Genomic DNA, 12,374 nt, shown 5'->3' on the forward strand with positions numbered 1-12,374 from the left:
AAAGAGAGTATGTTCGGCTGTTCTTCACTAGTTATCTAGATAACGTATAATCTCGAGGTCAAACAATTCATGGTGTACTCACTCGAGCATAATATTGCAGAAGGGATGAATCTGAAATGTAGAACCGAAGGAGATGAATAATGGATAAGAGTCTCATGCGAGTAGGTAATATTCTTTTATTAAGATCTCTTTTAACGTCCTCTCCTGGCATCAATCGTGGAGTTTGGAATCATGGACACATATAGGGATATCATAATTGAGATAGTTGGGGTACTTGAATCATGTACGGTACCTAAGTAATTCATAATCTAGAAATAAGCAAAGTATGGCGATTTGGTGGTACTTGATGAATAGCTGAATGACAATTAGGTTTCCACAAAGTGGGAGATTATTCATGTCCGCTTTTTTTTCCTTTGAAGCAATATTCGTTGGGGTTTATTTGCTGGTGGTTTGGGGGGAGGGTGGGATGAATAAATGATGGATGGAGGGATCGAAAGAACCGATTTCTTTCTCGATTCCACGTGGTGTATGGCTTAAAACTATCTTATTGAGACTATGACAGTTAATGAGTGTGAGATAATGTTGCAGTCGATCCGTAGGCCCGATGCCTCACAAACGGCCCAAAGAGATTTCTCTACCAGAAATGAGAATCCGTGTGAGGCATTCGGACCACTCCGACGCCTCCACCTAATCTCCTGTAATTCATGGACCCACAGAGCTTCCAGTTATTGGCATCCTGATCGAACACTTCGATGGTCTTCAGGTAAGTGGTTCCGTCAAAGCCACCCACAGCGTATAATTGACCATTGACTACAGCCAAGCCCACCTATGTAGCACAAAACAAAAGGGCATTATTATTATTTTAAATATTGTGCTTCCGAGAACCATTTCATTCAACCTACCCCACTTCTTCGTGACATCATAGCCACAATTGGACTCCACGTGTTCGTTGAGGGATTATAGCGCTCGGCCGATGACAATTCTGTGGTGTCATCCCTGCCACCAACTGTAAAAAAAGGCGATTGGAGTCAAGAAAAATCGTCGCGGAAACTCTCGAAATACAAATCAGTGTCAAGTGTATGAAAAGAAGGTTATCTTACCGGCATAGATCATATTATTAAAAACGGCACAGCCCAGATGTTTCCTCCGCGTGGACATGGGAGCCATAGCTGTCCAAGTATTCTTCCGGGGATCGTACCTGAAACCATGGGTTGTAAGAAGGCACTTATAGGTTTGAAATGAACATTAATAGAGGCCTCGCACCTTTCGACCGTGTTTAGAGGACATTGCCCGTCGGAGCCTCCAATTGCATAAAGATAGCCATTGAGCACAGCTACGGCCACGCCTAAGCGTCTGGTCATCATGGATGCCACTTTATTCCACTTATTTTCCTTGGGGTCGTACCTAAAAGCATGACCAAACATTGCCATTGAGTTTATTCCTCTTCAAAACTTCTTTGCTCTCTTCTGAAGCTCACCTTTCGACATGATTCAAACAGGACACGCCATCTTGACCTCCCACAGCATAGAGATATCCGTCTAGGACGGCCACGCCCACGGACGTTCGACAGGACGAGGTGGGAGCCACATCAGCTGACCATTGATTGGTTTGAGGATCGTACCTCTCTATGGAGTTTAGATAAGACTGGCCATCGTGCCCTCCCACGGCGTAGAGAAGGTCATTCAATACGGCAACACCCACACCACACCTTCGCTTGGACATGGCAGCGACCATCTTCCAATCTCCAGATTGAGGATCGTACCGCTCCACCGAGGCAATGGCATCGCCACTGCACCAACCTCCCACTGAAAATTGCAATCGAAAGTCACCCTATTTTGTGCTAAAGAAGTATGGCAGACTTCGAAGGAATCCGAAGAATCGACAGTCATACCAGCAAAAAGAACCTCGCCTCGGCGAGTGGGTTTTCGAGGTCGAGTCCTCGGGCCTTGCATGTGAGGTCGCTCTTGAGGAAGGAGGAGATAATTCTTGGCTTCGTCCACCAGATCTCGACATGCTTCATCAGACTTGATGAGTACATCCGCTCCCACGGTGCCCACCAAAAACTTGGGCGATAGCAATGGTAGCCGAACGTGTTGGAGAATCTAGGGAAAACCAAATTAGTTCCATCCTCCTCCGAGCCATGAATGAGATGACCTAGCTCAACTCACCACAGGCAAGTGTTGTCTTCTTTCGACAATATTGTATTTAACCCAGGTCATGATGGCTTGATAGACTTGCTCTTCGGTTCTGACATTGAGCTCATCACTGGAACAAATCTCAATTAGCTGAGACAGAGGCAAGAGCAAGAACTCTTCATGCTCGATAACCTAAAAAAACAACAACGATAGATTATCTTCGATCTCGGGCAACTAATATTGGAAGATAAGGGCGACTCACTTCTTGGAAGTTGTGATAAGTGAATTTATCGGCCACCCGTAAAAGCTCGCGGCAAGCGTGCGTATCAGCAAAGGCTCGGATGCCCAGACAGTTCGAAGGGTCGAGCTGGCGTTTCAAAAACACGCAACAAACATCTTGGATCTCTTGGAGCTGTTCGATAAAAAGCATCAGATCATCATACCTTAATCTGGCATTCATGAATAAATCCCTCTTTGTTACCTGCAAGAGACAAGCGGCGGGCAAGAGCGTCTGAACATTGGCCTCCTCCACGACAATCTTAGCCGAATAACAAAAGTCCACGAGGATCTCCATGGCCGTTTCCTCCACATCACGAATCGTCACCTCGGTTTGCCGCGACTCGGCTAATTCGCCCGTGAACATGGCCCGAAAGTACGGCGAACAAGCGGCCAGGATGACTCTGAAACCCCGATCAGGATCCGTTTAACATATATAGGCTGACCTGTCCCATGATCTGGGCCGACTTACTTATGAGCGTAAATCTTGCGATTACCCACGTGAATCACCACATCGCACAAATCGTTGTGTTTCCGGATAGCGTGCAGTTCATTGAAGGCCGAGCGAGTGTGTTTCTCGGAGGAATAAGCTAAACGGGCGGGTGAAGCCGGACGTCCATCCAGCCCACCGCCATTGGCCCCGCTTATCAAGCTCGAGCTACCGCCCACTACGCCACACGAGGACATCAGATCGTGTCCGTGATGTGGATTGGCCAAATGCGGGCCCGACATATCCGACACCCCCACCAATCCGGCCAACAAGGCGGGCGCACCACCCAACGGCGGTCCCAACGCGTTCATGCCGTGATGGTGATGCGACGGTCCCGCCCCATTATTGGGATTAGGGCCCAAAGGCGGGCTCAACAACTGAGCCGGCGGGGGGTGAGCCAAGGGCTGGACCGGGGGCGGGTTATGGCCCCCGTGGAGATGGTGATTGGCCAGATCCAGGATGTTCAAGAATGGAAAACAGTCGGAAAGCAAGGGCACCACCGAACGCGACGAAGACGAAGAAGAAGACGGGGACGACGACGAGCCACTGGCCAAGGCGGATGAGGGCGGGACCTCAGCGGTCAGCAAGGTCGTGCGGGCCGTGGACTTCACGATGGCGGTTTCAGGCCCACTCCATTCGCAAGATTAGCACGCCCGGGGGGCGTAGAAAGAGGAGGAGGAGGAGGGGCTCTGAGCCTGTCTGAGCAGTAGGAGTCCGTTTCAATCAGCTACACTCACTCACTCAAAAAAGTCAGACAGAGGTTCGGACGGACCAAAGAACAGACTGGACGAGCCACACGAGTGACGACACGACTCGGCTTCATCCATCCAGAGACCCTGTCCACAACGAAAGAGACAGAGCACAGCCAGCACTCCACAGTCCAGGGAGGACGGAGAACGAGGCTGTTTCTTGGGTTGGCCGGCCAGCGTGTGACCAGGGAAACCAGGAAAGAAGGAAGGTAGGCCTATGGCAACAGCTGGCTGGGCATAGCCAAACACAGGGTGTCCACAGAGGCAGGTGACCCAAAAGGATCAATCCATAGGAGTTGTGCTTCGGATATCGGAATACAGATCACGTTCAGGGGTGAATTACCAGAACTAGGAAAAAAGGGTAATACCTTACATTTTTTTAAGATTATTTTATTGGGGGGTTGGGGGACTTTCCCAAGGTTTTGATAATTCTGGGTTGATTTCAAACGTTGTTTCCACTGACATAAGGCAGTGATGAACCTAACTACAAATGTTCACCTCATTTAGAGAACTTTTTAATATTATTATAATTAGCAAACTCAAGGATTGTTATGTGCGTTACCATAATTCTTAACCAATGTAGCCTGATCTTTTTTCTCTTTAATTCCAATTATCCGCCCCTCAATCACATTAAACCACTTGATGCACCAAATAAGATCATAGAGCTATTAATATACTCCAAGTCCTGAAACCTTATCTCATCTCGAAGATACTAAACAAACTCATATTGAAATAAATGGTTTGTTGCTGACATACTTTCTGTTTTCCATCCTTTTTCTTGCCCCTTCTTTCTTCATAATTCAAACTTGTTGGTTTTCCTTTGCATTTTCTAATTATTTTGTATTCTTCCTGCTCACTGTACCTCTTGCCCAGGTTGTGGTGAAAACAAGCTTTTGCTGACCCATAACCTTTGAATTTGCATGCTCTTGAAGGAGTTGATTTTTTAAGACGTAAACCCAAAAAGCTAGATGCTGACAGTATCTTATCATGATCACAGTATTCCTGAAGTAAAATCAATTTCTCTGTCTATTACATTAATGACCTAATGGTAGTTGCCGGAAACATTTTGGGATACTTGTTTCATTGACTATGTTTATCTAGCACTCAAGCAAAACACAGACCTCATTATCTTTTTCTGATTTTCAGGATATCAAGATGACAACAAGAATTGATTTGCAATATGGCTAGTCCAAGTCAATTTTCTAGGCAAAACATTGTTCTAATGCTACACTATTCTGCAATTTTTAAATGTCAAATTAATAGAATGCATGTTAAATGTAAAATTTCTTTTATTTGTGTTTATTTCAAGTCACCAACTTAAAAATATCCATCACACGCAAAGGATTGGAATGGTTAAGCTCAACAGGACAACAGGATTGTACTGAATGAGCATGTTTTCAGGTCAACTGACACTAAGGGTCAAGGGACATTAACATTTCGTTAAATCCTACTTTAGGCAAAATGAATTATTCCCATGAAGTATTCATTAATCTTGATTTCCTGTATTTTCTCTTGAATCTTACAAATATACACATACAAAGAGCAATGTAATATCAAAGAGCATACTTTTTTGGCGTAACACACATAATAAATCAAACGAAAAAGATGCAGACGTTAGCAAAGCAAAGCAAATCACACATTCAATTGATTGCACTTGCTTAACAATGCTTCTCAAAAGTACGACAAAATGTAACACAAATTCCAACACAATCATGAGACATTCAGAGTTTAGTTTCAATATTCGTAGGGCTTATGTAGGCATTGATCCAGTATCAGGATATAAGTCAGACTAGGTCAAGTTTTTGACTAAAATTCCTGATCAATCTTATATTCAAGGATTAGCCAGATCAGCCAACTCCAATTTGTTGGTTGATCAAATAATATAAGTAAATAAAAGTCAAGTAAAATGAATAATCTTATCGTCTTGAACTGCTGGGATTCCAATCCCAGTAGTGGTAAGGAAGTCCGTAAAAAAAATCTCCCAACAATGTCCTAGAATGTGGGCAAAATTGTTGCACCTTTATATTTTGATACCACTTGAGGTCAGCCTGAACAAAGGCATCTTTCTTCTGTTTCAGTTAAGTGTTTCCACCACATGGATGAAAATTGCAACTTGAGCCCGATCATAACCCTGTCAATATTTCATTCCCTAAAAGTGCAATCGGACAACTTGCTCAAACCCGTTTTATGAAGCATAATAGTGGAGAGCAGTTGCTTGGTAAGGGGTTGTGTTAGGGGCTTTTACTCAGAAATTGGACATACTGTCAATGACTCACATTTGTACCATAGTTGTCCAAGTTATCTCGATTGTAAATAAAGCATTTTGACGTTTTTTACCCCAAACAACTGCTGAGACAAAAACTTGCAATAGCACCCTCAATCAATATATTTATGTAGTTATGTATGAAAACCTTGGACGCACTTATCAAAATTATGTCTTGTGTGATTGCCATGACATTGCTATGTTTTCATAAGTATGTCAAAAATGACTAGCTCTTTTTGGAAATTTCACATTTTATTACTTTCATTGTGATTTCTTTACCTTTTTTCCGAGCTCTCTTGATGGCTTATATTTATGTTCCTTGCATAAATTTGATCGGCTTATGGGTAAGATCCGTCATGAAAAGAAAAAAGTATATCCATTATATTGGTTAGTGTAAACTTGATCCATAAACTCCTGAAATATAAGATAGCACGAAATTTTCAACATAAAGACCGAACTCAATCTAATATTCCAAGGTGTCGCTCTCTCATTTCTCAACTGTGAATGCCCACCCTTTCATAATTTCTTCGAATATTTTGGCTTTGTGAAAGCTTTTAAATAACAACTTGATCCAGAAGCAGGAAGTAATCGCCGCGTGACTCGCCGATGTTTCAATTGAGTTGCCTAATTCCCCATGACATTTTGTCATTCTTTCAACGTATACCAGCTTAACTTAGTAGCCAGCACTGTTTGCTTCCAATGCTTGAAAAGGCAAGGCTCAATTCTCTGTTGTTATGCACCTATGAACAAGTACGACTTTAGCCACCCTCTCGGTCCAAGAAAGAATGTGTATTCCAAAATGAGACCCACAAACGGAGCAAACACGAACAAAACGCAGACCTTTTCGTCAGTGTTGCCGTAATCCACCTCATAGGCCTAGGCGTAAATGAATATCACGTTTCGTGTCACTCGGATAAATTAACAATTTCGCGGGTCTATCTTCTCAATTGTCCTTGGGAGTGCTTGATAACCATGATTTTCAATGCTTCATATGGATTTTTTTGAGTTTTTCTAACCGCTACAGGAAATTTAATCCCCAGTACTATTAAAATGAAAGGTTATAATTCGTCTATTTGTTACCGTTCAATCTTTATATGATATTTGGTCTACCAACGAATTTGAGTTGGCAGACCGGGCCAGTCCTTGAAAGTAGGGTTGATGTGGTATGCTATCTAAAAATTTGTCCAAGTCTGACTTGAAAGATGCTACCGGATCAACAAGGCCTACGTATTCCCTACGAATATGAAAGAGAAGCAAATTAAACAATGAAGGAGCCCGAGAAAGAAGAGAAGTGGACTTCATTGTTTTAACTAGCCCGGATTCTCGAGGACTTGAAGGTGCTCTCAAAACGCACGCTTAGCCTCTACGGTCACTAGAATTGACCCTAAATCCTGGGTTGGGACAAAGCTCATGGATGCTTTTGAAGACGTACAGTATCAGATACCTTTCGTACCTTCTCTGAACACTGTACAGTCCCAACTTTTTTACTCTCTCCCAATACGAGAGCTCTCTCATTCCTGTGATGTTCCAAGTGAAACATCTTTGGACTAGCTCAACCTTTTGCGAACCTGCCTAACTTATTGGAGCTCAAATGTGTAAAGCATATTGAAGATGTGGCTGAACAATCGACTTGTATAGATTTAGCATGTTAGAGAAGAAACTAAAAAGATGGTGTACTAGATAGTTCTTTATTTCGATTAACTGACAAATATCTGACGATAGAAGTTTGGATCTTCCACGCAAATCTTGGGAAATGATTCTTTTGTCAAGGGAGGGTTCGTAAAGTAGGGAAATGATTGAACTTATCAGAGTAATAGGAGGTAAACGCGACTTTGACACGTGTAGTTGAGAACTAAAGTAAGGTGGAATAACAATGGTGACTCAACACGTTCAAGTTTGTGCAGAGTGATGGAAAAATACCAGTAGAAGGTTCAAATGAATGGAAACTCTGAAGTCATGAGGAAGTGTTTTTTATGCGTTTTTTCAAGGATTTTTAAGTTTTTTTTGGGAGATTTTTCAAGGTTTTTTTTCTTGTCGTCACGGCACTCGTTCAATCATGGTCAAATTATCAGCAAAGGGTGTTGTTACATGCATCTAAATTTTGAATCAAATTTTAGGACAAATTCTCATCAATCTTTTACTCCGTTCAAGGGTGTGGGGTTCAGATGTTATAGACGAAGCAGACCTGAAAAGAGAAAGACCAAATCCAGATTGACTACACAATATGTAACAAAGTAAAGTACTACTTGAGTAATTACTTGAACCAAACTTACCATGTTATCATTCATCATGGGAGGAAGCAACTCATGCCCTGGAGTCAATGGTTGGAACCCAAGAAACAAGAAGTTCTTGATCATACTCTTAGCCACGTTTCCACCGCTCAAGCAGATGATGACGTCACTGCATTTGAGGGTTTCCTCGGCGTACTCCAACATGGACACGAATGCCTCCTTGGAGCCTTCGCTCAGCTGTTGAGCGGTCATATTCACGTACAAGCGGCCTTGCCACAAGATGGCATCCCACGGAGGGATGGTCTTGGGCCCGGCACACGGCGAACACGTGATTGAAGAAGATGATGGGTAGAACCTCAAGCGCAGGGTTGGATGGATGTTGGCCGTAGGCGAAGAAGGGTCGTCGTCGCCGTTGGCGGTGACGATCTTCCCGATTCCGGCTTCCAACAATTGGCTCGCAGGGTCAGAGGGATTCGCATATTCCCCCACTCCAGTGCCCTGGAATATCAATAAGTAATCAATGGAACAAATTTGATGCACAAGAAAAAATAATAATCCAAATCTGATGTTAGCGAACGAAGGATCTTTCGTCTACAATAATGGCTCGGATCAAACACGCACCTCTGGGACTTCCCAACTGGAGTGGGCAACATCAGGAGCACGGTGTGGGCTCCTCCCCCAGCGTAACGGAGATGGTGGCGTCGATGCCACCCACCCTCTTGCAGTTCCCCATGTTCAGGAGATTAGCACTCATATCACTATTTGATATCATTAACGATTGTTTATTGCGTTTAAGCATCTTCTCGCACTTTTTGGTCGTATGATCGTCGTCGAATGCAAACACGGGAAGAGAACAAACCGAAATTGGGTTTGGATCCAATGGAATGTCTGAAAGAGATCAACGCATGTCAAAGTATTCCACCCGCAAATGACTCTCCCTACAAATAAGGCCTCGTTATCCATTACATTTCACTCTCTCCTTACATAAAATGATTCGACAACTAAAAGAAAAACGCCCAGGCTCGGCTACAACGCATACTTGCATAACCTGAGGTTGGAGAGAGCCAAGATCAAAAAGCACATTGAATAAACATAGAACCACTCTACCTTTCAGCCTCATATTTGGAAACCGGTTAAGGTTGACAAGCCCCAGCCCCAACGATATCGAACGTGTATTCAGCTCGAAGTCGAGTATCCAACTAATACGAAATCAAACCGACCGAACACAAGACCCCCTGGGGCTTGTCGAAATTTGTGAGCTTTCTCAAACCGCCAAAAAACAAAAAGTTTCATCGAAGAACCTAAGCAAAAAAGATCGACGTAATTGGAGGAAACGAAGTTTTGCCAAATGCCATGCCTGGATACAATTGCAACGATAACCTACTCGAGAAATCAAGATCGTGTTCATGTAAACTCTTCTAACTAACTCCCTTGGTTACATCAAGGTTTCCTAACGTCGAGTTTCTTGGCACAGTTTCAGTTCGTAGTCGAGCCAGGTCAATATCTTTCAGTTCAAACAAAAACGTATGCCATTCTGAGGCGGGAACAAAAACAAGAGACATTTTATGACACACAAGAAGAACGTTTAACCGATCTCACACGTGAGCAACTTCTACTCTCGGGTTGTCTTATCAAGTCGACGACGACTTTTTGCGGCCTAACCGGACGATCATTTGACCCAGTCTATCTCTTTGGCCCACAATGTACTACAGCAAGTCAGATTTCAACCGGGAAACTACGCAGTTCCATCCAGCATCCAACCTTTCCTCGATGGAAGGCTCGAAATGATTCCACAGAGAACTGGCTTCCGACCCATCTTGTTAAGGTAACACAACTATGATGTAATATAACGTAACCATCTAGTTTACATAACAAAAAAAAATGATCCTCCGATATCTGATGTTCAGACATCTTTAAGATGCACGAGGGCCAAAATGCAAAATGTCTTCGAAATCGTCATCCGAAAGGAATTCGACGATGGCCCTAACATCGCTCACAAGCCAACTCACGTTCTCCATCTCATTCATCCAATGCACAAACAAGACAAGACACCCAAACTGGGCCTAGGCCGTCACCCAATTCATTTTTGAGGAAAGGTTAAGAGTTCGGGGCGGAAATCGACCAGTCCTCAAAACGACTTCCGACCGCGAGGCTGAGGCTCTTGACCACCACCTAGGTTCTTTCGGCCTTCCTGGGCATTAAACCTTTTTCAAGACCTAAGTAAACCTAACATTGGTAGAGTACATCAAGCCAAACGTTGAAGTCTAACCCTTCCACCTAGATTCACTACTATGAATCCTACCAATCGTGGTTAACCTCCTACTAGCTATGTCATGGACTCATCTGGCAAGCCATGGATGAATTATCATCAAATGAATTAAGTCGATCTTCTTACCCTCTCACGAGACAAACAGCGTACTTTCACTCAATATGGCGACTGTGAAGTGTGTAGAATTTGTGGCTCCTTCTCTATGACAATCGGTGTCTGTGTGTGTCTCTCGGATCGTACGAGCCTGTTCGAGTCTATTCGGCCTTGGCCGGCCCGAGAGCATTGAATGTCCAGGCCCAGACCGACGGTCGGTGAGGAGCAGGACGAGCAGAACGAAACGCGGGATCATGGGCTAGAGAGCACGACACGGATCCCCAGGTTTGAGCCAGTACGGATCGGGAGCGGGAGCAGAAGCTGGAGAAGGAAGACGTTCGAGATTTCGGAGCATGACGTCAAAACCCGAATGAGGAGTGCGGACCTGCTAGTAGTGTTGCCAGGTCACCATCGCCATTGGAGGCCTAATTCGAGCTCAAAAGTAGCTATTGCGCGGTCACGAGAGGTTGAGCATCGGTTTGGGCTTAGTTTTAGTTCAAGCGACTTGGCGTGTGTGTCTTCAATCATGACACACATAAATCGAGATGAGATGTCCTAGCCCATAGAAGTGTTCCGTGCCGATTGAGTTTCAAATGTAGCCATTTTTCTAAGTCTTGACCTTAATAAAAATGTTTTGGCAACGCTGACTGGGATGATGAGACCGAGGGGTGACTACTCTGACCAAGTTTAAACTCTGACAACAGAAACACATCCAGTCAGAGCCTCCATATTTTGAGATTCGTACTCTAAGATTGCGCGACAAAAATTGGGTCTGACCTTTCGGTTTTTTTCCAAAGCTTCGTGTGCTGATAAGATAGAACATGGAACGGATAGCTATCAGTTCCATGGATAGAATTACCAATTTGGAGTGTTTATGCTTGGAGCCCATTCCAAAAATTAGAAATATGGGGAAAACGTTTTGATTTTCAAGTTTTGTGGCGAGATACCACTTGCAAATATTTTGTACTTTGTTTCAAAATCCATTTTTTATGAAGTAGTGAGACAAAGCCCGCTAAGAGCGATTAGTACTTGAAAAGGTCCACGAACAGTCCAAAGATAAAATTCCAGATGCAAGTTTGACAACATCGCCAATTTCGTAACTCTTGCATTTTTATGATACAGGCATGTGGAAAAACTGCCTTGAGTTCACGCCACTCAACCTTTCCCTGCGACTCGCGGGGTTACGACCATAGATAACTTCATATTGTTGTGGTTATCTGTGGTTACGACTCCTGTCGCCAAATTTGCGACAATCCCATAAAGCAAATCTTTGCCAAAGAACTGTCAATGAAACTTTAAGCAAAATCAAAGATAGTTAGGTTGTTGGAATGATATCAAGTACTGTTAATGTGTTTCATTGTTAAACAGTATAAATATTTAATTGAGAGCTATTGCACGGTGCCATGTTCAATCCTTTTGTGTCATATTGAAATAACATGAAAAATATTCAAGTCAGTTTTCACGAGATTGGGTTTCCCATTGAGCTATCAACCTCTGCAATATGGATGGAACTCTGGTCAAAAACTAACAATTTGGAAGGGAGGGAACGCATTGCATTTTTTTTTCAAGTGAGATTGTGTCGAGGTCATTGCAATACACAATTGGATCTAAAGTTATACTCTCTCAAAACACAAGGCAGAACAGGTTATTGAATGAATGAGACATGGAGGACTAACCAGTTCATTCTGCAAGGAGTTAGGCAGCAAGTTTTGACAGGGCACAATCTTTGATCCTGTTGTTTTATTAAAATGAAATAAGCATTTGGAATTTGTCTCTCATGAAGAAGAACGGAAATGTTGACTCAATTCCAAAATGCTTATAAAAGTACGGGACTCATTTTTTTTGGAAATTTTGCCAATTGCAATTAT

At 43.3% G+C, this 12,374-nt stretch overlaps 1 protein-coding gene and 1 long non-coding RNA gene across 2 annotated transcripts; one reads left to right on the forward strand and one right to left on the reverse strand.

Annotated features, from left to right (window-relative positions):
- Positions 1-162: 162 nt before the first annotated feature.
- LOC131888524 (kelch-like protein diablo) lies at positions 163-3,416 on the reverse strand (the record flags this gene model as incomplete). Its single annotated transcript, XM_059237403.1, is given in 10 exon segments — positions 163-826; positions 903-1,006; positions 1,101-1,198; positions 1,264-1,404; positions 1,478-1,805; positions 1,892-2,102; positions 2,169-2,327; positions 2,398-2,547; positions 2,617-2,815; positions 2,884-3,416. Coding segments are annotated over 10 exon segments (1,911 nt in total). The 3' UTR covers positions 163-634.
- Positions 3,402-11,153, forward strand: LOC131888535 (uncharacterized). The gene is made up of 2 exons (XR_009374119.1): positions 3,402-4,011; positions 5,729-11,153. It is a non-coding gene; the product is annotated as an uncharacterized LOC131888535 (long non-coding RNA).
- Positions 11,154-12,374: the final 1,221 nt, after the last annotated feature.

Source organism: Tigriopus californicus, chromosome 10 (genome assembly GCF_007210705.1).
Source record: "Tigriopus californicus strain San Diego chromosome 10, Tcal_SD_v2.1, whole genome shotgun sequence".
Lineage (NCBI taxonomy): Eukaryota > Metazoa > Arthropoda > Copepoda > Harpacticoida > Harpacticidae > Tigriopus > Tigriopus californicus.